At 41.9% G+C, this 27,307-nt stretch overlaps 1 protein-coding gene across 1 annotated transcript in view; it reads left to right on the top strand.

Moving 5' to 3' along the window:
• The first annotated feature begins 1,375 nt into the window (after positions 1-1,375).
• Positions 1,376-27,307, top strand: part of GABRB3 (gamma-aminobutyric acid type A receptor beta3 subunit) — a 149,672-nt gene continuing 123,740 nt past the window's right edge. The window contains exons 1-3 of the mRNA XM_030571053.1: positions 1,376-1,553; positions 2,157-2,248; positions 2,433-2,500. Coding sequence (XP_030426913.1) covers positions 1,474-1,553; positions 2,157-2,248; positions 2,433-2,500 — 240 coding nt within the window. The 5' untranslated portion in view covers positions 1,376-1,473. The remainder of the gene's footprint in view (positions 1,554-2,156; positions 2,249-2,432; positions 2,501-27,307) is intronic.

Genomic DNA, 27,307 nt, shown 5'->3' with positions numbered 1-27,307 from the left:
AAGTCAGTGGGAGCTACAGTTGCTCAGAACCTGTGAAAAACAGGTCCGAGGTACTTCAAATTGGGTATTCAAAATTACTGTTGCCTCCTGAAAATTGGAACTGTAGCCACTTCCACAAAGGTTCCCTGCCCACTCAGGGACCGCCATTCTCAGGCACTTGTACTGAACTCCTAAATCTCCCCTAACCCCTTTGGTAAGTTAACTGCCTCCTCACCCCTCTGCCAATCCTCCCCCACACCAGGCTACAGAGGCATTAGTGGAGTGGGACTTGGGGTGAAGCTGCATTCCACACTCAGTTCCGCTTATGGGTACCAGTGAGCGGAAGAAACTGGTTGCACGGGCTGCATTCATTGCTCGGTCCTGTTGGTAGGTGCATGTGTGTTTGCACCCAGGAAAGTGCATCACCTGCTTGGCCCAGGTCAGGGGTGGACTAATGGAGGGAGCTGTGGCCACGAGGCACTGGCTGAGCTTGGTCGGGGTGTGTGTGTGTTGGGGGGTGCTAGTGGAGGGCACTGTAACCATGTGGGGCTCTCACCGAGCCCGGCCCAGGGGTGCGCTAGCCGAGACTGGGGCCATGGGCCGCACTCACCGAGCCCGGCCCAGGGGTGCGCTAGCCGAGACTGGGGCCATGGGCCGCACTCACCGAGCCCGGCCCAGGGGTGCGCTAGCCGAGACTGGGGCCATGAGCCGCACTCACCGAGCCCGGCCCAGGGGTGCGCTAGCGGAGGGCGCTGCGCGGTGGAAGCTGCGCTCACTTCTCAGCCCCTGGCCATAGGTACATGGCAGCCCGCGCGGAAGCGGCTCGCACCCAGCGCTGCGCGCACGGGCCGCCTCAGGCTCAGCCTGTCACAGATGCACTGAGCATTTTGCCCCCGCGGCTCAGCCCGCCGCTGGCTCTTGGGGCCTTAGTGCGCGCTGGCCGGCGGGGGGCGGGGCGGGAGCAGCTCCGGGGCACCGGTGGCGCCTGCCCCGCTGCCGGGCCGGGCTGAGGGGGCTGCCCCGGCTGTTTCCTGGGAGAGCGGGGCCGAGGCGGCTGCAGCTGGCGGGGTCCCAGCCGGGCGCCGGCTCTCGGGCTCCCCCGGTGGCACAGCAGCCAGCCCCGCAGAGCTTCGCTCCCCGCCGGGAGGAGCCGGGGAAGCCGCAGCTCGCCCAGGGCCTGAGACCCCGGCCCCGGCTCAGCCCGCTCCCCCCGCCCGCCCAGACCGAGGAGCCCTCCCCTCCCCGGGCGGAGGGAGCAGGGGCGGGCGGGAGGCGGGGAGGGGGAGCCAGGCAGCCGGGCTCCGGCGGCGGGGGGCGAGGGGTTCCTCCGGGGCTCGGCACAGCCCCGCGCCGGGGTCTCTGCAGCCCAGCGTGCGGGCGGCTGCCGGGGCCGGGGTGGGGGACTGGCGCCTTCGCCTCCGCCTCTTCCTCAGCGGGCGGCTCTCGGGTCGCGGCGGCTGCGGCTGCTGCGGGGAGGGAGCCCGGAGCGAAGGGATGTGGGGCTTTGGGGGAGGCAGGATCTTCGGGATCTTCTCCGCTCCCGTCCTGGTGGCTGTGGTCTGCTGCGCCCAGAGGTAGGGGCTGCTCCGAGCCAGCGAGCCCGGCGGCCGCGGCTGGGTTAAAGGGCTGCGTTTCGGCAGGAAAATAAGCTGATCCTCTCTTGTCTGCCCCTCTCCCCTCGCCTTTCCCCCTGCTCGCCTCTCTGCGCTCCCCCTCGTCTGCTCTCCCCATCTCCCCTCTCCGATCCTATCCCCCATCCCTCCTCTGCTCTCCCCTCTCCGATCCTATCCCCCATCCCTCCTCTGCTCTCCCCATCTCCACTATCCCCCATCCCTCCTCTGCTCTCCCCATCTCCACTATCCCCCATCCCTCCTCTGCTCTCCCCTCTCCGATCCTATCCCCCATCCCTCCTCTGCTCTCCCTTCTCCGATCCTATCCCCCATCCCTCCTCTGATCTCCCCATCTCCACTATCCCCCATCCCTCCTCTGATCTCCCCTCTCCTATCCCCCATCCCTCCTCTGTTCTCCCCTCTCCGATCCCCCCATCCCTACTCTGCTCTGCTCATCTCCCCTCTCCTGCCTCCCACTCTCTCTCCCTATCTTATGTCTCCTTTTTCTCTTTCTCTTCTTTACTCCCATTGTTCGGCTCCCGCCCCCACTTCCCATTGTTCCCACAGCGTGAACGATCCGGGGAACATGTCCTTCGTGAAAGAAACTGTGGATAAATTGTTGAAAGGCTACGACATTCGCCTTCGGCCGGATTTCGGAGGTGAGTTGCCCTGTTCAGACCTAGCTGCGGTGTTTGTTTCTTTCCTGTGTCTCTTTGTGTAAGTCTGTGTTCAGCTAGTTTCTGGACTGGAAAGTGTTTCCTGTTAAGGGAAAACGTGTTGCCAACAACTCTGTGAGTAAGAAGTGATGGGTAGGGGCTGATCGCTTCTCCTCCTCCTCCCCAGGACCTCCTGTGTGCGTTGGGATGAACATAGACATTGCCAGTATCGACATGGTTTCTGAAGTCAACATGGTAAGTCCCCAGCTGGTGTCTTCTGTATGCAAACAGCTTGGGGCTGGTGGTTGTGCTGTTGTGTTTGTTTCTCCTGGTTTTGCAGCTGCTTGGGTGTGGTTGGTCCCCAAAGACAAGGGACTGAAGTGTATTAGTTGTGTTGTGGTAGGAGCTCCTAGCTCTGGCTGTTGGGAAGGACCAGTCCAGTGGACTAAGGCTGACTGAATAGCTGAGCACTTGTAACCAGAAGCTGCCCTGAAATCAATCCACCTGGCGGAAGCGTTTGCCAGCGCTTCTAGGACTCATTTAGGAGCTGGATGCTGCCGGGGGCATTTTTGTAGGCGGGAATATGTTACAGGTGAACGTTAGGTACAGCAGGATCGAGCTGGAAACTTGATGTCCCTGGAGAACGTTATCTTTGCCACTGGAACGTGTTTCTTGCTGGTTTGGGAAGCTATAACACGTTGGCCAGCGCAGTCTATCATGCCAAAGGGCAATTCATTCTCTGATATAAGGGGTTGGTTTTAGTTCGTGGTAGCGGGTACAGTTGCGTACTGACTCGCCTCGAAGCGAATACAGCTCCATGCTAAGGAGCCGTCCTAGGTGCTGTAAGTGACCCTCTGTTCCCCAAACCTTTCTGTTGCTGACTATGCTAAAAACGGTACGTATACATCTCGGGTTGTCTGTCACTACTGCAGAGTATTTAGTGAATTGCTCAGATGGACTGAAAACAGTATGGAACAAAGATAGCATTTGTTTGCTGAAAATGTCAGTCCATAGCTCGTCAACCAACTGCATTTTACTTCCTGTAATTTCATTTAATCTGATAAACTTTTTTGTTAATGGGGCCTAAATCAGTCTCTTGCTTTAAAAGATGCATTTGATTTTACTTTGTTTACTTAATGTGAAAGCTTTAGAGGCTGCTGGAAGCAAAGGAAAATGCAGATTAGACACTGAATTGCAGATGAAAATATAAATGTAAAAGTCATTTTTATCAGGGTTATCAACTCTAACTATAGTAAAGACAGTGTTGAAATATTTTGATTATGTGCCAAAAATGCTCCATTAATCAAGGGGCAACTTTTAAAATATTTCAAATGAAGTGACAACATATATCCAAAGCATTTGGAAGATGCAAAACATTATTTAAATTTAAATTTGTCTCATAAATGTTAAATACCAATACTAATTTTACTAGTTAACATAAAATTAACTTTTTCCCTCATAAAAATGTTCTCTGCCATTATTAAACACACAGGTTTAGGTTGCTCAATTGCAATTCAGGAGCAATCTGTCTGATATTCAGACAAAAAAAAGTAGTAAAAAATAGAGAAATCAAAGGAACAGTTGATCACATAACACACAAAAAATATTTTACAGTTGGAAGAAATAATGGAGATTTTTTATATGCTTTACCTTTTAAAACATTTTGTTTTGTTGAACAGGAGAAAAAATAATATTCTTTAACCAGATCTCAGGTGGTAAACCAGGATTAAAGAAAGTAATGAATACTCACATCTTAGAATGTTTGGGGTTTTTTGAAAAGCTTTCAGACGTTCTCCCCAATTTCTGTTCTTTCTAGAAGAATCAACTCTGTGCTTGGTGAATGCAGAGCTAAAATGTGCCAGGACATAAGTTATTCTTAAATATCTAAAACAGCACTATACTATATGAACTATATTTCAGCCTCTCAAACTATCTTTTTTGGTGAGAGAGGGTGTCTATCTGATTCATCAAAGCAAAAGAATGTGCAAAGTATTTCATAGCTCCTTTAAAGAGGCAGTATGGTCTAGTGGACTGATCATGAGACTAGAGGGCAGGAATCTTTGAGTTCTAATTCCAAATCTGACACTTACAGTACAGTCTTGAGCAAGTCAATCATCCTCCTGCTATCTCAGTTTCTCCCATCTACAAAATCAGGATAGCAATATCAATTGATTCCACAGGTCTTTTCATTGCATTTTTGGTTTTCCAAACTTTTGAAAGCTGAACCTCTTTCCCTTCCCCCTTTCAGGAAACTGAAATCAATCACTCACCCTCTGAAACCCAACCATGTGTTGTTAAAGGTTTACACATCTTGATTTATATATTTTTCACACCTTCATGGGTAATCCTTTGTGCCTCTCCCTATCCCTCTGCACTTTGAGAAATGCCAGTGTGGATCTTCTTAGTATAGTTCCTCTCCTTTCTTTCATGCTTCTTACATGAACAGTGTTATACTTAATAATGTTCATATTTAAAGTGTAATTGGCATCGGAGTTTGCACCCATTGAGATATGTGGGGCAGTTCATACCTCAGAGCTGTTATTTCAGGCTTTCTACAAACTCTGGTAGATGGCTCTGTGTCAGTTACATGCCACATTTTCAAGGTTTTCTCCACAAGAACAGCTAGAGACATTTTTTTTAAAATAATATGGAAGATGAATCTTGTGAGAATAATTGAGAGATCTATCTGCACCCATCTAGCTAGTCTGTTGGTTGCACTCCATGATTTGGAAACTGCATTATGGATTAAATTAATGTTAGTACAGCATTTTGTATATGCAAAATGATACGTAAGATATAAGTATCACAGATAGACAGAGAATGCAGTGTGTATTTCTTTAGGCATAAAAGACTCTTGGTGCTAAATTCCGACTTAGCCTACCCACCGGCACAGAGTTGTAAGGGAGCAACCACCCTCATCGTATGCCACTGCACAGGCTAATCAGACCTTGGGTTGAGATACAGGTACATGCTTCTACCCTTAATCCTCAAGACAAGTTATTGATGGTGGGAGTGTTCAACCCTTCTGACACACTAGCCTGCATAGGTGAGCTGGGATGATAAGTATTGTAATTATCTGCTTGTCAGCAAGTTACTACCCACACTCCCCCAGTCTCCAGAAGTCAGAGGAAACAGGTAAAGAAAGCTCCAACCTAGCACTTATTTGATAATCATCCATGGTTAACAGGTGATATTTATTCAGAACTTCATAATAAAATACTAACAGGCCAAGATTCTCATAACAGCAATACATAGTGATTCTAAAGGGAACTGTTGAAAATAATATTTTGCTACAAGCACAGTATTCATTTCTTTTTGAAAAAATGGGCAGAAAACCCTTCTAAATCTGGTTGGTGGATAACTTATTGCAACTTGAATTTTGGAGGGAAAAAATACAACCAGAGTCTTCATTTACAGCTAGGTTCAAACAGTGGAGGTAGGTATTTTTTTCTCTACCTGTTTCAGGTGACTCTGGACTTGTTTGGAATAAACCCTTAGACCTGTATTGAGAGGGTAGAGACAGAAAAGAGAGGTTCTTTTATTCACTAAATTATAATTTTTGAGATAGTAATTTGCAAAAATATAAGACACATTTTGTTTGAAGAACTGAGCCAATCTCTTGAACCTTCATGCTGGCTATCAAATTTTAATCTTTTGACAAATACTACTTCATTTAATTCCAGACAGCTACTACTAGTTTTAACCTTTAACCTCATTAACTATTAAAAAAATCTTGCAGGCATTACTCTTTATAAAATGTATTAACATTGACATGAATTTCTTTAATTTAAATTTTTGCTATCACCTTTTATATAGTTAGCCTGTTAAAATTCATCTGTACATCAAAGATAAAATAACCAAAGGATTAAAGTTCTTTGATTTTCTGCATATAAATAAAAAATTACTACAGTGATATTATTATACTGCCTTGTAGGCAACACATAATGGGGCTTTCGGTGATATAATGGGAACTCTTTGAAACTAAAATGATAGTTTGTATTGCATTCTTTTCTGAATCTTTAGCAAACTGCAGATTCCAACATAAAAATCATCCCATATAAATCTTTAATTACTGTAAATTACAAATATTAAGTTTTAATTAACTTTGTAATATATTGGGGTTTGGAACTTCTTTCAAGGGCAATTCTGCTGACAACTCTTAAAAATCCTTTAGGCCTACATGACTTAACTGCCTGGTTTTTTAACATGGAAAATGGAGGGAAATGGCATTGGGCCCCCATTGTTTCTGTCTCTTCTTCCTGAACTGAAGATAAGTGCTCTCTGCAGGAGACTGAATTCTATGGGACTACTAGTGGAATAAGAAGTTGAAATTGATGGGAATATTTGAAGAACATGGCGACGTTAATCATGAATAAGGTTGACATGATCTGACCTTTAAGCTATAGCTACTTGTGGAACTATTGAAAATTGGTCTGCATCTTCCTTAACTAATGGAAGAAGGTAAACATTCACCCTGTTTCGATGCTGATTTACAAAGACAGATGTGGGGGAGTGACATTTAAAATTACTTTAGGCTTGCATAGGACCAAAACATTTTCCTAAAGAAAGCTTTAAATAAACAGCAGTTTATATTTAATTCTCTCATAATATTGCTATCCTGCACCCACATCCTTACCACCATCTCTGCCCTCTGATGTCACCATTTGTAATCTATCTATCCCGCTCCACCCCTCATCCCCTCCTCTTGCTGTGTCAGGAACACCTGTTTCATCTAAGAAGGTCTCAGTAGTTCATGACCTCCTCTTATCTCATTCCCTCCAGCTCCTGGCTCTCACAGAGACCTGGATCTCTTTGTCTGATACTGCCTCTGTAGCTATTCTCTCTCTTCCAGAGGCTGCTCCATCTGACACACCTTCCACCCTGGTTCAGACCATGGTGGGGGTGTTGGGCTTCTCCTTTCCCATTCTGGCCACTTCCAAACCGTCCCTCATTCCCCTTCCCACTCTGACCTTTTGAACAGCTTTGCATCTGACTCTTCTCTCATCTCCTCCTCCGTATAGTAGTATTTCTACCGTCCACTCAAGTCCTCCCCATCAGCCTTCCTCTCTGATTTTGACTTATGGCTCTTTCTCTTTCTCTCCTCAGAGTCTCCATACTCATCCTCTGTGACTTCAGCTTCCATGTAGATGATACATCAGACCCCTTAGCTGCATGTTTCTCCATCCTCACCTCTTCATGGGACCTGGAGCCCTGCTTTAATTCTTCCACTCACCAAAAGGCCGTTCACTTGGATTGGTCTCTGATCACTCTGTTGCTAAGTTCCCCCTCTGACCATCACCTAGTCTCCTTCAGCATTGCTCATCAGCCCCTTCTTTTACCCTGTCACTTGTCCTTTTATAATTTCCAGGCCATAACTGTCAATGACTTCTTGTCTGCTCCCAGCACTCTCACCTTTCTTCTATTGATATGGTTGTTGATTCACTCCAGTCCTCACTCTCCTTCACTCTTGACTTTTCTGACCGCCCCCCTCTCATTGCAAGGTCTGCTCTGCCAGTCCCCAGCCTTGGCTTACCCCAATATCCACTTCCTACATTCCTGCTGTCCTCTTGTGGAGTGTCTCTGGCAAAAGTCCCGTGATCAGGCTGAACTTCTGTCATTATAAATCCATTCTATCCTCTTTCAGTTCTGCCATCTTCCTAGCTAATCAGCTGTACTTCTCTATCTTAATCAGATCTGATGCCTGCAATCCTAACCACATTTTCTCACCTTTGACTCACTCTTTGAACCCTCCCTTCCTTCTGCGCCCACTTCTAGCTCTGTGAAGGATCTTGCCAATTTCTTTCATGAGAAAATTGATCAAATATGATGTGACCTCCTCACCTGCCCTGGGTTTGCCTTCCCTTTCCCCCATCTACAACTCTCTCTTCCTTCCCCTCATTACAGACACAGATTTTTTTTCTGCTCTTCTCCTTTAAACCTTCCACTTGTCCCAGTGACCTTATCCCATCACCTGATCTCACTTGCACCCACTCTTATCTCCTACCTTACTCTTCTCCTTAACCTCTCAACTCTCTTCTAATTCTACCCAAGACAAACATACTTTAGTCCTTCCAATCTTGAAAAATCTCACTCTTGATCCCACTTTCCTCTCAAACTACCACCTCATTTTTCTTTCATCTCTAAACTAATTGAACGTGCTGTTTGCAATCATTGTCTGGAGTTCCTCTCCTCCAATTCTAGGTGCTCTCCATCTGTATAATTTCCCTTTCACTCTTCTGAAACTGCTCTAACCTAAGTTTCCAGTGACCCCTTTCTTACCAAATCTCTCAGAACTGCATCCTCAACCTCCTTGACTGTCAGCTACCTTTTACAGTTAACCATGCTTTTCTTCTTAAAATATTGTCTTTCCTTGGCTTCCATGACTGTTTCCTGATTCTCTTCTGAATTCTTTACTTGCTCCTTTAGCGTGTCCTTTGGAGCAGCTGTTCTCAACCTTCTTTCATTTTTAACTCCTAAAAAATTTAAAGTGTAGGTGCTGACCCCTTTGGAAATTTCAAATGGAGACTCCATTTATAATGATGGAAATCTATTGTCTGTATATATATTTGAGTCAGTCTTCAGTCTAAGTATTTTGTGGACCCCTTAGACATAGTCTGTGAACCCCCAGGGATCCACGGACCACAGGCTGAGAACCACTGCTTTGGAGGATTGTCCTCATCCCTCTCCAACTTTGTGGGGGGGATCAACAGGGCTTTGTCCTTGACCCTCTTCTGCTACACCTTATCTCTGGGGAATGTCATTGCAAACCCAAATTCAATGACCATCTCTATGCTGATGTCTCACAGATCTACCTTATTATTCCTGACCTGTCTCCTTCTTCCATACTAAAATCTCAGCCAGTCTCTCTGACATCAGCTGTCAACTCAAGCTAAATGTGGCTAACATAAAATTCCTAATCTTGTCCCCTAAGCACTTCATACTACTTCCCTTTTCTATCCCTGTGGACAACACCACCATTTTGTCTGTACACCCGAGCCTGTAATCAGATCACCATCTTTGTCTTAGCCTAGATGTGAGGACTTAGAGAGAGGTCCATGTCTAAATCTTGCTGATCCTTTCTAAATAGCATTTCTAAAATATGGCCTTTCCGATCCATCCACGCAGCTAAAATTGTCATTTAGTGCTCTCATCATTTTATGCCTCAGTTTCTGAAACATCCTTCTCTCTGGCCTTGACAAATGCAATCTTGCCCTATTCATATACATTTGGGATGCTGCTACAAAGATCTTTTTCCTAGCCTGTTGCTTTGATGATTTCACATCCTTTCTCTGAATTCCTTCCAGCTTCCTCTTCTCTGTTGTATTAAATATAAGCTGCCTATATTCACTTCAAGGCTCTTCATGGTCAGTCCCCACCCTACTTATCATCTGTTGTTGATAACCAAGCCATCAGTGCTCCCCTTTGATCTCCCCATGAGGCCAGCTTCTACTGCCCACTTGTTAAATTTTCAAACAAACACCTTCGTTCTTCCATGCTGCCCTGAATGTTTGGGAGGGCTCCTTGTAAACATCCAGAAACCTACCTCATTATCCACTTTCTAATCCCTCTTCAGAGTCTGATTTTTGCCATGATGCCTATGAAAAGCTTGCCTGTGATTAGGCTGCTACTGTACAGAGACCACTGACTATCATACTGATTAATATTTATCTCATTGTTTACTCCACCATCTGTCTATATCCATCAGTTGTGTCTTGTTTTATAGTTGGATTATAAACTGTTTGGGGCAGGGACTATGTTTGTACAACACCTAGCACCAAGGGGACCTGGCCCATGACTGGGGCTTCTAAGTAAAACAAATTAATACATAATAAATAATAATAATGTATTCTGTATTTAGTATTATAGAAATGATCTGGGCAGTTATGGTGTACTGTCCACATCCCATTGATAAATAAGTATCTGGTACATTAATTATATCCATAACAAATTTTGAATTTAATATTTTGTGCGCACATGTATATTAACTGCAATTTGTGCAATTAATCTGCATAGATGAAGCAATATTTTCAAAGAAGGCTCACAATCTGTGCAGAACTTCATTAATATTTTCTTGTCTGGGCCCACCTGCATTTGTGCATGCTTTTCTATTACTATGTGTACAGCTTCCCACAGTTATGCCTACAAATGGATATTTAGATATCTAGCCATTTGTGTGCATGTTTGTAGTAGCTGTATTTGCAATTACAATAAATACATCAGGGATCGGCAATCTTTGGCATGCGGCTCACCAGGGTAAGCCCCTAGGCAGGCCAGGCTGGTTTGTTTACCTGCCGCGTTGCAGGTTTGGCCAATCACAGCTCCCACTGGCCACAGTTCCCCGTTCCAGGCCAATGGGGGCTGTGGGAAGTGGCGCGGGCCAAGGAATGTGTTTGCTGCCACTTCCTGCCACCCCCATTGGCCTTGAACGGTAAACTGCAGCCAGTGGGAGCCACAATTGGTCGAACCTGCGAATGCAGCAGGTAAACAAACCAGCCCACCCACCAGGGTGCTTATGCTGGCAAGCCGCATGCTAAAGGGTGCCAATCCCTGAAATACACATTCAAATAAAAATGGGTAAATGTGCACCAGTGAGCCTCTGCCCACTGAAACTTTGTCCAACAGTATTGGAGATAATACATAGATGTCTCCCTTTTAGGAACAGAAGATTTAAAGATACTTTTCCTCTGATTTGAATAGCTTAGCCTTTTATCTCTCTTTTTACAGTATTTTGCTTTGCTGCATCCTGGACTCTGTACTTTTTTTGCCATATGTGTGACTTTTTTTTTGCTTGGGTGCGGCTAGCGTAGAAAATTAACCAACTCTTACATTTTTTATCAGAGTGCTAGACTGGCACTCTGGCCTGACAGTATCAACAATGTGTGAAACCTTACATCATGATTCTTGCACTGTGTATGGCCTCTGAATAAAATAACTTAGACACAGATATATAATTTTCAAGCACACAAATATTTACCCTCTTTGTTTTTAACATATTGTTTCCCAGGTTTTTTGTTTATTTGTTTGTTTGTTTTATTAGCAAAACACAATGTAAAAAGACAAAATATTTGGAGGATTAAGACAGTGCACTTTCACTTTAGTATAGTTTTAAGATGTGGCTCAGGGAATAGGTTATGGTATAACCAGCTTGGGTGAATGAAAGTTGTTGCCATCTGATGGCTCTTGAATTGTGTGAGATAAATTTCTAATCACTGTCTTGTTCTTTAATAAATAGGGAACCACATAACCAAACCACCATCACAGTTTGGAGTCAGATTGTCAGTCTTAGCTGAAATGCTAAGAATTAGATGAAGTAACCTTTTCCCCTTAAGATAGTGTTTGTAGAGTAAGCTTGTGGTGATGGTGTGATGTTGTGTAAGGAACCTTGTACTAGTGCTGCGTATACTACATCCTTCCTGCGAATGTATACAGAAGACTTCAGTCTTCTGGGCTGTTGATCTGATACTATTTACAAGCTCTCATGTCAGTAAAATTAAACAAAAATTAACATAACCCAATAGGCATAGTTAGCTATACAGTCATTCTGCTGCTTATGAGACTACTGTACTCATGAAATTAGTCTTACATAAAGTCAGACCATAAAACTTTGTTGTTTCCAGAAAGGATGTAATCTCTTCTATGTTAATGCTGTAATCATTATTTTTATATTTGTTCAATTGTAAAACTGCAAGTCAGCAAACAGACTTCACTGGATTCCCTCTGACTTTCATAGCAGTTTTAAATTCTCCTGACAAACTACAGTTAGTTGCTATTGTAAAGTCATCTAACTTTATTATTTTCTAAGGAGAAGTATTGTCTACATTGCATGAGGGGGTGGTGACTAAACAATGTTTTTTAAATGAACTACTATTTCCTCATGCTATGTGTCATAATAAGCAGCTCCCTTGTAAATATTGTCTTTCTTTACAATTTAAAATTTATATTGCCATTAAATTATTACTAGCTTAATGTGTATCTTGTAATAAGATTCAGCTGGAAAAATTGGATTGGCTGGAGTAAATGATACAATTGGATGAATATTATTTAATATAAAAAATATTTTTTTTTAGCTAGAGAGAAAAGCTACATGGTTGGAATTCACAACTTTCTCACTAATTTAAAAGATTAGTAGATTAAGCAACAAAAATATTGTGCTGCCTAGCAATGATTGTAGAATTCTGTCCATATTTCTCATGTGAACTGGCTGTATTACAGGTTATATTTTCAAGTGATTTGGCTGTGACTTTTCAAAGGTAGACTCAGAGCCATTGCTATCAGACAAGTGGTAACTGAAAAGTATGTATGTTGCAGCTATAAGGAGAAAAGGAGTTAAAATATAGTTTTCCATTATTATGTCAATTATCTGAACAGTAGGGACCCAGTTATGGAAACCTTGCTCATGTTCAAAACTCACAGGAATAGTCTGATTGGTTTCAATGGAACTATGTGTGTAAGTAAGTATTGCCAATGTGAGCCCAGCTGTGTTCAGAAATATTCTTAGATCTGATTCAGCTCCCATTGAAATCAATAGGAGTCTTTATGTTGACTTCAGGGAGTATTGGACTTTGACCCCTTAGGATATGGGAAGGCAGTACTTCTGTGTGCTGGACCCTGAAAGTCTCTCTCCTTTAGCTGACGATCTTTGAAAATACTAGCACTCTGATAGATAAATTGTCTGTAAAATGCTATAAATGTTGAATATTCATAAAGAGTTGCAAACTCTTTACATCTTGCAGTTTTTCCTAATCCTTAGATGATACGAGTAGGGATATCCAGGAATGAGTGATATTTGTACTATGTACATACCTTACTCATGATGGTGAGAACTTATTTGAATAAGTACTTCCAGTGAAGTAAATGTGTCTAGTTATACAAGTACTTAGTAGTTTCAGAAGAATAGCACAGTTGAGTCCAAGGAATTTTGGAAAACAGTAGCATCAAAGGATGGGATCAGTTAATAAGAATACTCCTTTTCTCAACTAATTTTAATCAGGATTTGATTATCTAAAGAAATTGAATTTCAGCTGTGTCACAGGTAATCCCTTAGTGTTTATATTAATATAATAGATGGGTGTTTGGGGGTGTGTGGGGGAGAAGGATTTAGTAATATTTGGTAAACAGAAGGTGGTTTTAGTCTATCCAGAGCAAACCTTTCTTTTATCCAAAAAAGACAGCTGGTCCACATATATAGCTAGGAGACAAATCAATTCAAAAGGAGAGTTCCTTTAATATTTGTAAATGAATTTCACACTTCTGTATACTTAGATTGCAGGGGAAAAATAGTAAGTGTAAGCATGTATAACTCATTATTATAAATGTGATTGAACCAATAATTTTAGCAAAGTAATTTGTTCTCTCAGCAGTTAGGAACTAGTTGCAGGTTGCTTTGTTAATGTAACCTGCAATACAAATGTATTATTGTGTGAAGGGGAGAAGGAAGCTGAAACAGCTGTGCTGGGGGCTTTGCATTTATGCTGGGTAATTGGCAGTTCCTTAGCAGTTAATGACTTTTTTTTCTTTATATTCATCTGAATGTTGAATTTTCATTAGTATATGTGCAAAGTCTTTAGTGGAGTAGTAAATTGTCTTTTTTATTGCATTATCACTTAATTCATTTACATTGTAAGAAAATAAATTAAAGATGCAAAAGAACATAAGGCCTAGGATATGAGACATTTTGCATATATCATTATGAATTTAAACAAGTTACATGTAACACATTTGGGCTATAGCTAGGTCAGGTTCACTTCTGGCCTTTGCAATTCTTGCATTTTGTCTACTGTTCCTCTAGCACCAGTGAAGCTCCAATAGTGGAAACACTCATGTGGGTCAGGCACAGGAGATTTTTACCACTGTGTTGTCTAGTCCTGTTCAGAACAAGAGTATTTCACAGTATTATGGGGATCCTACGTAATTTACTGCACACTACTTAGATTAACTTGTTCTTTGGTGGAGAGGCAGATTCAGACCCATAGTCTTCCCCTGCTTCTTTCCCAGTCATGGAGGCCTTCTAAATGGTGGAGAGGAGGGGGAATCATACCATAGAGTTAACTTTCTCCTTTTCGTAACTCCCATGCTCCAAACCTGCAATCTTTCATTCCTCTCTTCTTTCAGTGTACCTGTAGCTTGGAACCCAGTATAAGTAGAGATGAATTAAAAACCAGGAGCTGGAAAAATCATAAGAGAACAACGAGTTGCAGAGGAGAGGAGTAGTAGCTGAATCTGAATGGAAGCTTAAGGTGTCTGTCTTTGGGCACTAGGGGCTGTATGTGTGTATGGGATTTCAGAGGTCATGCATGGACATGCCAGAGAAGTGTGTGTGGGAGGAGGAAGGGGGGACGGTGTATTTGTGGAAGTATATGAGTAAATAAAGGAAATGTGTTAGAGTCAGGAAATTAATTGTAAGGAAACACTTCAGTTACTGGCTCTATCCTTTTTACCAAAGAAATGGCATTCCTTGTACTTTGTCAAAAAATTGGTTGGACCAGCCTGATTCAGGATAGCTAGTTAAAAATGCTGAGTATCTATCTTCAAGATTTTTATGAGCTCATTTAAAATGAAGAACAGGAAAAAATCATAATAAAGGGAAGGTCAATCAATTAAAAAATGCAGTTGAGAGTTGATCAACTGACCTTTACAGTGAAACCTCATGTATTATTAACCTGACAATAAAGCTTTGTGTCAAAAGTTAAAGTTGCTGGAGAACAGACAGTGGAGTTGGCTATAAAACAAACACTTAAACATTTTTCCTGGCATACCCATTTGTGTGGTATTAGTATTTGCCTTTTGATTTGCATGCTGGAATTGGAAATCAAGAGATTACTTGATGCAATCTCCTTATCCATTAGCAAGATGTTTTCCTTATCTTTACATTAAAAAAAATCACTTTCAACCTCTAATGAGAAGATCTCTTGCATTTAGTCTTCCTATATAAATAACTTAGCCAAAACCCTGATGATGATGATGTCCCTTTACTTCCATTAGTCACATCTAAAAGGCTCATTTATAATCCTGCCTAGTTTTCTTCTAACTTCAATTTAAGATAAAAACTTTTGTTGTTTTAGTAACGTGCTTCATACAGTCTGCTGTGTCTTCAAAATGTTTTCACTGAAAAATTGTTGCTCCACTTAGAGAACTGTTCCTTTTAATTTGACCATTGATACTAGCTGAGCAGGTCTCTTTTAAGACAGAAAGTAGTTGTCTAAATGATTAACCATTTATAACTGTCTCTCTACAAAAGTTCCTGAATGGATTTTTTTTTAATAGCTCAAGAAAGTGATTGAATCTCTTGTGTTAAATGAAGTGGACAGTTGTAATTTTACCCTCTATTCCCTTTCTCCTATCCACCCTTACTGGGCTTTGAAGTAGGAGACTGAATTTTTCATTGTATTTATTCCTCTAGTCATTTTCTTCAGGTGGGCCTGTGACAGAGTTGGAGTAGCCTATGGCCATGTCTACACTACAGCATAAAATCGAAATTATTAAAACCGGTTTTATAAAACTTTGATGTGGAAAATTAGTTATGGATGGAAAGTCTCATAGAATCATAGAACTGGAAGAGACGTTGAGAGGTCATCTAGTCCACTCCCCTGCACTCAAGGCAGGACTAAATATTATCTCTAGACCATTCCTGACAGGTGTTTGTGTAACCTGCTCTTAAAAATCCCCAGTGATGGAGATTCCACCACCTCCCTAGGCAATTTATTCCAGTGCTTAACCACTCTGACAGTTAGGAAGTTTTTCCTAATTTCCAACCTAAACCAGCCTTGCTGCAATTTGTCCAATTTGCAGTGTCCCACTGTGGATTTAGATTTATTTTATAAACTGAAGCGTAAAAAGAAATAATAGGTATGAAAAATGAAGTGTACCAATATATAGATGAAAAATGGAGACAGTTTTGTCAAATATATACAGTTGAGTGAAAAAAAAAATACATCAGGAAGAACAGGGGCAGCATATTATATACCAAAACTTAGAATTAGTACATCTAACAATGTGATTTTGTAGCTGTCATGACAGCCAAACTAGTAGCATAATGCTAGTATTAAATGGGATCTCGGTTGTATGCCCAACAGCACTGGTCATTTTTTTTCTTTTTTTTTTTTGGACTCAGTCTCACTTTTTATGGCAATGTAAAAGGGTATCTCAGTATGTGGAAGTGATTTAATCAATGAAATTATATTTCTAATAATTAGAACAGGTGGAGATACATGTAGCATTAGCTTGGATCTCAGTGCATATTGGGATAATGGAATGAAATGGTGAACAAAGCAGGTAAAAATGCTGTAAGAAAAGAAAGGATTGACATAGAAATTCACCCTTGAATAAACAGGAATTTAATAGCCTAGTACAGAAGCTAAAAGAGGAAAGGCAAAAACTTTGGATTAATGAAAAAAAGAAGAAAAAGATTTTTTTTTTAATTGTGCCCTAGAGTTGAGGGATAGCAACATACATCAGGGCCTAAATAGGAAATAAATGAAGTGATTTTGTTTAGAGTACTAACTGGCCACTATAGCTTAAACAAAAATCTTTTTAGAATAAATAGACACAAAGATGGACTGTGCACTCTGTAAAGTGTAAGAAACAATTGATTACCTTTTCTTGGTATGTAAGGACTTTGATAAAGAAAGGGAAAAGCTTTCTGAGGAATTCAAATGTTTTAGGGTAACAACAGTTTCATTGTTACTTAGTAAAAATATCAGGGAAGTCAGGTGTTATTAGAAATGTTTGATTACATGAAAGAAACAGGGCAGAGTGAGACAATATAAAATGTTAAGTATTTAGGAGTTATAGCTGGTGGCAGCTATAGACTATTCACTCAGATCTGCTTCACCACTAAAAAACAAAACAATACAAAAACAAAAGAGAGAAAGAGGTGGGTTGGAAGGATGGGCAAAAGAAGCTCAGGATCTCAGAGAGATGGGACATCCCACATCCCCTTGTGCCTAAGTTGCAAGATGAAGCTTGGGAAAAGCCTTATGGAGCTGAGACATGAAACTGCAAAATACGGTGTAAATAAAATACACTGTGGTGAACCTAGGTAAGAGTGGGCAACGACTGCTTTCAAAGAGAAATCCAGGATGACCGAGTGTACTAAGGGCCATCTGAAAGAAATAAATTAATTTTACTCTTCTGATGGTAGTTTTGTAGAAGACAGAAAAAAGCATTGATGACGTAAACTAGGCAGAAACGCAGGCTCCTTTTTATGGACACTGAATTAGCTAGCTATTCTGAGATCTACAACTTTTTCATGCATAGAGTGTTAATAGAAAAGTCCTATTTTTTTTTTGCAATACTGTATTAATGGAAACTACTAGTTGATCACAGAGAGCAATTACAAAACATCTAGTGTACTGTATTATGTGTCACTGAATTCCATGTGTCTGAACAAGCACCGTTGGGTTATTGTGACCCCCTTTGCAATAATATAACCAAACAGGACCTGAAATAAAATGATATGGTAAATAATATAGTTAAGGGACAATCACATCTGGGGAATTAATTAAAACATAGCAATAATACAGTAACAGTGTTGAAAATTTAGAAGATGAATATAGCTAATTGCTTCTAGAGAACACAAAATGAAATTGTTTCTCTTTCAAAGATGAGTGAAATCTTTATACATAATGAAATAACAGGTATGAACAATAGATGAGATGTGATGCTGATGAAGGCAATCAAAGGAGAAATGCATCTGGGTTACTTTCAGTTTGACATTGAATTGCGTCTATCATTACAATATTTTGTCCTAGCTTCTGCTAAGATTTGTTCTGGTGTCCCTTTCTGCCTATTGTTGACTACTCTCCTTTTCATCTGAAGAAAACTTTGCTTTTCATCGCTTCTTGCAACATGACCAACCCATTGACACTTGGTCTTTTTTTCACCATCTTCAAAGATGTCCTTCCCTATGGTTGGCTTCCATGGCTCAGTGCTCAGCCTTTGGTTCCCATTCATTGTCTATGTCTCCTTTTCATATCAATGTCTCATGGCTGTCAGGACTAACTCGCTAATTTTTCACAAAGCAAAAAGTGCTTATTTTTTAATGATCGTGTCAAGCTGCAGCTTTTTGATTTATTTATTGTGACATAAAAAAGCACCTTAGTGGTTAAATCCCAGGCACTTGTACAAATACTAAAAATTACAATCAAGGATAAATATTGTTGGGACAAATAGGCTTTACCATCCAGAGCCACATTACATTTATAGCACTTGGGATGCTGCACAATATATATATTTAGTTCATATTTCCATGTGCTTCTGTTTGGTTGGCACCAATAAATGTTGAATATTTTCTAATATTGAATTACAGAATAAAGCAGTTTTTTTCTTATTTGCAATTTTTACAGCAGTATAAAGTGATTAAGTTGTGTGGACGTTTTTGTTTGGTTGTGATTGCTTAACTGAATGTGCTCTCCCTTCTTCAAAAATGTATTGTTAGGAAGGCAATTTTTCAGAAGGGACCATTGCCTCTATCAGATCAAGAGTATTCAATAAAAATCTACTTTTGAGGAATATTTTCTCCTTCCTTTTTGGAGGGGAAAAATCTGAAGAGAAGTTAACTCTGTAAGCAAATTCCTGCTATCACTTATACTGAAGTCATGAGAACAGAATTTGGTGCACAATCTTGTATATATATATGTTGTGCAGCATCCCAAGTACTATCACAAGATTATTTAATTACAAGATTAAATTTTAAAAACCTATTTTTAGAAACTTATTTATTTTTAAAAAGTCTTGTTTTTTCAGATGTTACCTGAGGTGAAATGAACTAAAACTATCCATTTGAAGGCTACTGGTAGACTCCATTTTTATGGTTTCTGACATCAGCAAAATTCTAAAATAGGCTTGAGCTAGCACTAAAAATAGCCACTGAACTAGCCATATGCCTTGGGCTGGAGTTTGGGCTCTAACGTGTAGATGATCAGGCATGCTTGACAGCTAAGCTTCAGCCATCACCGCAACATCCACACAGCTATTTATAGTGGGCTAGCTTGAGCCCCTCTAGCATGAGCCTGTGTACTTGGGCTGAAAGACTCACTCCTATCTCCAGTATGGACATACCTTATGTAGGGAGGAGCATGTCAGGTCTATGTTGGGACAGGGGCAGAGTGCATGGTGATCCGCCTGATCCTCACCTGTCACAGCAGTCCTGCTTGCAGGCAGCCCATAGGCTGCTCCAGGTTATTCCTAGAATCATTTAAATCCCTGGCCAGCCCAAGGTCAAAGGACCTTATAATTGGCGTAGAGCCACTGTTCCCCTTAGCTGTGCTGAATGTAAATGCGGTGCACCTGAGGATTGATCCAGTGAATACATTTTCAAAACTTTATATTATTAAAACAAACATAGACTCTAACAAATATATTGGTTAGTTCAATTTCTGTTGTACCAACAGGGCCAACACAATTTTTCCTTGGCTTTATATCACAGGAATAAATAAACTAGGACATGAGTCACTGACAAAGGAGAAAAAAAGATTGAATTATTTATTATTCACTAATCTCTAGGGTTTTAGTGTCATTCAGTGTTAGTGTATATCCCAAAGAAATTATTAAACACTTTACAGTTCAAAGAAGTTACTGCCAGGAGGTGTGTGTGTGGGTAGGTGGCTGTGGGACAACATCCATAGAAACCGACTTTTAATAAGGCTTCCATTTTTGTGTGCATACTTTCTGTGTAGTGTCACCTACATTCTCACCTGATACAGCGTGTGCACGTACATGTGCAGAAGTAGAAATGGTCATTTGAAAAATCTGTTTTTTCTGGCATGGATACATCAAAGTTTTAGACTAGTAAGTCAAATATTTAGCCTTTTTAAAGCACAAGTTTGGTATAACATTCATTTGTACTCAACGTCCCCAATAACAGCCCAGGGGGAGGGATAGGTCAGTGGTTTGAGCATTGGCTTGCTAAACTCAGGGTTGTGAGTTTACTCCTTGAGGGGGCCACTTAGGGATTTGGGGCAAAATCAGTACTTGGTCCTGCTAGTGAAGGCAGGGGGCTGGATTCAATGACCTTTTGAGGTCCCTTCCAGTTCTTGGAGATAGGTATATCTCCAATTTTTTTTTTAAATTAATTGAGTGAGGTTAGATGTCATTAAAATGCCCCATAGACTTTCCGTCCAAACCATTGTGGGCCTCAGAATTTAAATGTCAGCTTCTCTGGGAGCGACAAGATGAGTGAGGTAATATCTTTGATTGGGCCAACTCACATGATCTCCAGGTAGGATTCTTGTTTTTATGTCCTTCTGGTGTATGGGAGTATGTGATGATATCTTGTTTGAGGTAGTGCCTTCCAGAATATGAGTGGTGCAGGGGATGGTTCTTCATTTTTTCTGAAGTCCTTCTGCAGAGCTGATCAGCACATTTGGAGTTGTAAGCAGTGGTCAGAGGGTTATAGATGGTGAGTCCTCTGGGGATGATGATTTGTTTCTTTCAGTTTCTCAGGAAGTAGCTGTAACTGATAAGTTTTGCTTCCTTTTAATTCATGTTCTGGAGTTTCCATTTTGTAGATTGCCACGTACTTTCAGGGGTGAAAGAAAAATGCAGACCTGTTATTTACCAGGCTGCAAGTGGCAATAGACTGTATAGGTAAGGGATGCAAGGAGAGTATGGGTCACGATGCAAACTGCAGGCACGCACACAACTAAAATTAATTAATTTAAAGTTTTATTTTGGATAGTTACAAGGGGTAGGGGAGCAGCGTATGATTAGCTAATAGGGTTAATGGAACTTAAAACATACAATGGCTAAAGTATTTACTATCAAACAATATTTATAAACAAAGATGCATTAAACAATATTTACAAACACAGATGCAGCATTTAGTAATAACCAATACTTATGAATACAAACCAACTCATAACGACCGGCAAACGTAGAAACTCTGCTTAAAACACCTGAGCTGAGAGAGGCTTCGAGGTGATCTGGCTCGGTTACGGGTGTGCACAAGGTACACAGGATTCGTTTTTCTTTCTCCTCTTCTGCCTGCACATGGCAGACCAGCCTAAAGTACCCACTATGACATCATAGAAGTGTCATAGGGGACGGGGCCCAAAAACTGTGTGTGTACATTTCTGATTGGTACAAGCAAAGTTTACACCAAGTAGGGGAGCAGGTGCCTAAAAGTCTGGCTTCGCCCCCAAAAGGTAAGGAAATGCATATAGTTTAGAATGCGTTTAACACTGAATGACAAAAGAAGAGGCCAGGGCAATACCAGTATGGGCAAGTTTTTAGGATGCAGACAGGAACATATCTTAACACATTTCAGATGGAAAAATTCGATATCTTTCATTGTTGTTTGCCGTATTGTTGTAGATGGGTTGGTCCCAGGATACTAGAGAGACAAAGTGGGTGAGATGATATCTTTTATTATCTGTAATGAAGTTGGTCCCAAAAAAATATTCACTCACCCACCTTGTCTCTCTAATATCCTGGGACCACCATGGCTACAACACTGCAAAGAGCTTCTCTGGGTGTACTTTTTCCTTTTTTGAAAACATCTTGAGTCTGGACTGTTAGGCCAAAGTCCTGAAAAAAAAATTGAAACATTTCATTCCAAAAATGCCAGTGTGGAACATTTCAGTGTTATTGAAACACGGAGTTGATTTTTTTCTAAATATAATTTCATTGAAATCAATATGCTCCCGCAGAAAGAAAAAAAAAAGTTCCCTTTTAAAATTCAGTCAGCTTTACTAATTAACAAGTACGTTTCGCAAAATATAGTTATTTATACTGGGACACAAAGGCGCCAGAATCAGGGGGGCCAAAGAGGACATGCCCCTCCCCCCACTATTAAAAGTGAGAGGGCCGTGCACACCCACTTTTTAACATGGGTGTAGTAGCCTCAAGCAGGTGTGGAATGGCAGAGGCTGTGCTTTGTGGCTCGGGAGATGATAAAGTGATAAGCCCTTGCTAGTGGTGCCGACCTCTTCCTGGTGTTAGGTGGTCCTTTGCGCCTCGACGCCTGCCCCACTATGGGGTTCCATCCCCTGCTCCTCCTCTTCCCCCCGAGGCCCCGCCCACTGGTCAGGCCAGAAGCCAGAGCTGGGCCATGGTAAGAGCCGCCCAGGGAGCCTGGGTCACTGTGGGGAGTCCTGGACCCTCCACCTGCCATGGGTGGCGCATACAGGGGAGCAGAGACACAGGATAGTGGCTGCTCTTGGGCCTGCTGGCCCCTACCCAGAACAGGTGGAGGTTCTAGGACGCCCTACAGTGGCGCAGGCTGTGGGCAACGCTTATCACAGCCCAGCTCTGGTTTCTGGCCTGGCCAGACTGTGAGACTTTGAGGGGAAGGGGAGAAGCAGGTGGCAGTGCCTCCGGGGGGAAGAAGAGGAGCAAGGGGCAGGGCTGATGGCCTCCCCCCCACACACTTCTACACAGGTTCCCATGTTCCTGCTGGGACAAGCTGTCTGAATTTATTGGCAGAATTCCTCCTAACCATAGGATGAAATTAAAATCTATAAGGAATGAGGAGCATCTGATAGCCTGTACTTCCCTGTAAGCAGCATTCGATGCACTGGATACAGTGACACACAACATGTAAAATTCTGTGGTGATGAGAAGAGTCTCCTTGCTCCAAATATCAGGGATTCCCAGGGGAATCCATGTCACAATCAAGGACCTGCCTTTCAAGAGCAATGAACTTTGTAATTCAAAGAATGATGAGGTCCTTAATTCATTAAAGAGCATAAGGGCTACAGAGCATTCCCTGGGTCTGTACATCCCAGCCACAAGAGAAAGCAAGCAAGACCCCAGAGCTCCTTCAGGCAGCTCTCCTCCGCTAGTCCTACTATCAACTTTAGATGTTGACCTCAGAGTCCCACGGCATCTTTCAAGGACTCTTTCCTCCACTTTGGCAACCATCTCTTTTTGCTTTTGGAAAGTCTGGACTCAGACTACCATGCACAAGAGGGTCTCCTGACTGTTCTCCTGCCCAACTTCAGTCCCTCTGTTCCCCAAACCCTCCTTCCCCCCTCCCATTTCAGAGATCCTTTCCACAACATACAGATCAAGCAAGAAAAGGACTCCCTTCCACAACTGGGAACAGTGCAGGAGATGCACTTACAGCTTGCGGGATGGGGTTATTTTCACTGCTCCATCATCCCAAAGAAGAAAGGGGGTTGGTGTCTCATTCTGGACTTCTGGTGTCTCAAATTCATCTATCATTTCAAGTTCAGGGTAGTCACTCTGGCCTCCCTAATTCCCTCATTAGTGAAAGAGACTAGGGTGTAGGCAGTCTGGCCTAACAGTCACAGCTGGGCTGGTGTCCACAACTCAAGCATGGACACCGAGGCAGCAGGGATTAGAGTTATCACTAGTATCAGGATAAATAAGCAAGAGGCAGAGGCAGGCTGAGTTCAGAGACCAGAGATAAGAGGTAGAACTAGGCTGGGATCAGGAGGCAAGAATCAGGCTAGAGTTGGAGGCTGGAGGTGAGAAGCAAGGTGCGGTCTGGAGTCACAGTAGGCTAGAAGTCTATGTGGTTGCCCACCAGGATTAAAAAGTGTGCGTGGCCAATCAGAAGGCTGCAAGGTGTTGTCACTCTGGACCCTTTGGGCAGTACTTGCTGTGACACCTAATTTCACCACAATGCTCTTTGGGTGTGGCTCTGTATGCCCTCCCAGTGGCAATGTGGGACTGTCAGCCATTCCAGGCTCTGCAGACCCAGATTCTAGTCCCACCCATCCTTACAATTAGATCCTCAAGACTGGGTCTCGGCTCTCAACAGTGTCCCCTTCTCTGCACCTCTACCTATCAATAGTCCAGCAACAGATACCTCCAATGTGGGTGGAAAGCCCATCTAGATCACCTTCAAACTCAGGGTATGTGGTCCCCATGCTAACTAAGCAAACTGATAACTGCTCATCAGTCACTAAGAGTGGAATCCATCTGGACTATCATTCAAAGCAGAAAGAACAATTACTTACCCTACTTATTGTAGTTCTTCGGTATGTGTTGTCCACATAGATTCTGTGATCTGTTATCCTTCCCCACTACTACCAAGTACTCCTCCTTTTGATGTTCTCTTTTCCCCAGCCAGGTAGTGTAAACTGAGGGATGAGTATGCCCACTCTACCCCTTTTACCTTCAGATGGGGCAGGAGGGGACTAGGACATATAAGGTGTAGATGCAGCCCCAAAGGACAAAGCTAGGCAAAAGAATACAATCTCGTGAGCATGGGTTGCACTCATATCAATAGTGGAATCCATAGAGAGAACACATCTCAAAGAACCACAGTTACTATAAAGTAATGGACGATTTTTTTAGCCTTCATTCAGGTAAGCATTTAAGTAAGTGCTTCATTTTAAGTCCATAATTAAGCGCTCTGCGGAATCAGAATGGAATTACTCACATGCTTAACAGCCTTGCTGAGTCTGGTAGATAATCATTTCCTGATACTGGAGTGCTTAGCAGTGAATCTTTAACCATCTATTAACTTGCTTTTTTTTTTTTTAAACTGAATATATGATTTATAATATATATGTCCAGATAGAAATAGAAATAATATATCTATATGTCAGATATAATTGATTAGTACAATTATTTTTGGAATCTAGATATTAGTGATTGGTGTCCTATAAATTCTTTAGAAAGATAAGTAAATCTATGTCAGAGACCATGTATATAAATGGCTTTCTGACTGTATCTCTCATGAATAGTCCTGAGCAGACCTAAAACTCTGAGGTTACTTTGAAACACATTCAGTCAGAAGCAAGTGTGCAGTAGGTGCTAGCCTTAGATCCATTCAGTAGCTTTACAGTCCATCCATGTGGCTCTCTCTCGGCTTGTACCCAGTACTACTGGTTGCTTTCAGCTTTGTCTCACAAATACAGGTAACACTTACATTTTGCATTAGAAGCAGCCAAATTTCTCCATCCACATTCTATTTTTGGGTGAATCCCTTGTTTTGGGTTCAGGCATTTTGGACATCAATTGTTTTTCTTGTTATCAATTTACATGTAAGTCAGACTGGTACCTTCAAGGCACAGCAGAATAGCTTTGTTGCAGTGGTTGCCACAAAAGGAATTTATAAATGACTCATGCATCAGAGAGTATGTGTCAGTGGCAGCACCATGACTCTGAAGGGGTGATGCTAGGTCCAGCCAGTTCTGCTAATAGGTGGTAAGGCTGTAGCCTTGCCTTTATCCTCCATGCCATTGCCCCTTTTGGAGAGGTTCGCATCACCAAACTACCAACAGGGCACAACGACTCTATTCCCCAGCCAGATCGTAAGGCAGGGAAAGGTGTCTTGTGACCTCTTTTATCCCCTGCATGCTCACATAGGACTAGCCATGATCTGGTTTATAATACTTTGTCCTTGTAGGCATGCTTTGTGAATCATGCTCTGGTAGATTCCTGTTTGAAATCAATTTATTACATGTATATTTATGTTACCAGTGTTTTCAAGGGCCCTCCCTGGAACATTTTAATCTGTCTGTGGGACTATTGTACCAGCAAATTTTAGAGAATGAAATATTACTTGTCTATAATGCTTGCTCTCTGAAGATATATAGAAGCAACAGCTTACATCTCAGCATACTCCCCAAAGTTGAGGCTAAAAAGGCTAAACCAATACTAACACCTATATATTGGTTTAACTCTATTAGTACCAATTGTACTATATTGTACGAATTTAACTAAATCATTTTTTCTACTAATATAGTTCAATTAGTAGAAAACCTGTGTTTAGAAAAGCTGTGTAGCCCCCCCGAACAAGGGCAGCAGCAGTAGGGATAGTGATATCTTTTACTGCCTAGAGTGGAGACAAGCTGCAGAGTGGAGAAGGATTGTGCTGTTTCTTTACAAGAGCAGATTGAAAATCACTTGTGTAGTCTAGGAAAAAAGGTGTGGCGTTAGCAGAGATTGAGTAACACTTGGCAAAACTCTACTGTACATAAATAAATGTGTATTTTAACATGTGCTAAACTGGTTGAGTTAAAGTCTGGGGAAGTCTACAATGTGCTTTGCCTACATTAGACTTTTCAAAAATGTTTCTAACATCACATCTCTTATTTTCTTGACAAGGTCCTTGGGTGCCAAAAAGTCACAGGACCCATGGACTGTCATGACAGATTTACTATACCCCCTCCCATCCCTATACATAATGTAATAATTCCTCATTTTTCAAATATCCTGCTGTCATGGTTACAGTCTGTGCACAGGAACATTGACTCCAAGCACATCCATGCATGGAAAATTTGAAAAAATGCTATCCTCTTATTAGAAAGGCTGTTACTATAGAAGCAAGCAGGATTCAATAATTATTCTAAAATATAGTGAAGCATCTGTTTAAATTATATTCTGTCAAATTACTTTTGTCATAAAAGTTCTTTAAACACTTTTTTTACACTTAGAACACTGCAGATAATTAATTTTACGTGACCTAAGTAAATTGTAGTAAGGATGAAAATATTTGTCTATATATCCTAATTGCACCTGCAAGCCCCCATCCCAGACAAGCACCCTGACCATTCAAATGCTGATTTTCTCCTGCCACCCTAACAAATGAAGCAGTAGCCCAATAATGAGACATCCAGCCTTCCTGCAAGAGCACTTCAAGCCTGGTTATATTTCAGCTGCCAAGTTCCCCCTTGCTGGAAAACGCTTTCATGTGATATCCCTTCAAGTTTACATCCCTCTTTTTCATGCAACTGGAGTCCTTTAACTTCACAAGTGCATGAAATCCTCCCATAACCCCTCAATGTGCATCTCCACATCTTCTGGAGACTATGCAGAGACATATTCTCAGGTGGTACAAATCAGCATTTCTGCTTTGAAGTCAATGATACTAAGATGCTTTATATCAGCTCAGAATCCGGCCCTCATATCCTCATAGTTTCCCTATGCTATGTATTAGGAACTGTTTAGTGTTCTAAGTAGTAAGAAGCCTTGGGGCTTGGCTACACTTGAGAGTTGCAGCGCTGGTGATGGGGTTACAGTGCTGCAACTTACTCTGTGTCCACACTTGCAAAGCACAGCCAGCGCTGCAACTCCCTGGCTGCAGCGCTGGTGGTACACCTGGTCTGCTTGGGGTGTAACGATTCCAGCGCTGGTGATGCAGCGCTG

The sequence above is a fragment of the Gopherus evgoodei genome, chromosome 1 (genome assembly GCF_007399415.2).
Source record: "Gopherus evgoodei ecotype Sinaloan lineage chromosome 1, rGopEvg1_v1.p, whole genome shotgun sequence".
Lineage (NCBI taxonomy): Eukaryota > Metazoa > Chordata > Testudines > Testudinidae > Gopherus > Gopherus evgoodei.
Note: the sequence above shows the minus strand (reverse complement) of the source record. Positions and strands in the feature narration are given on the sequence as shown.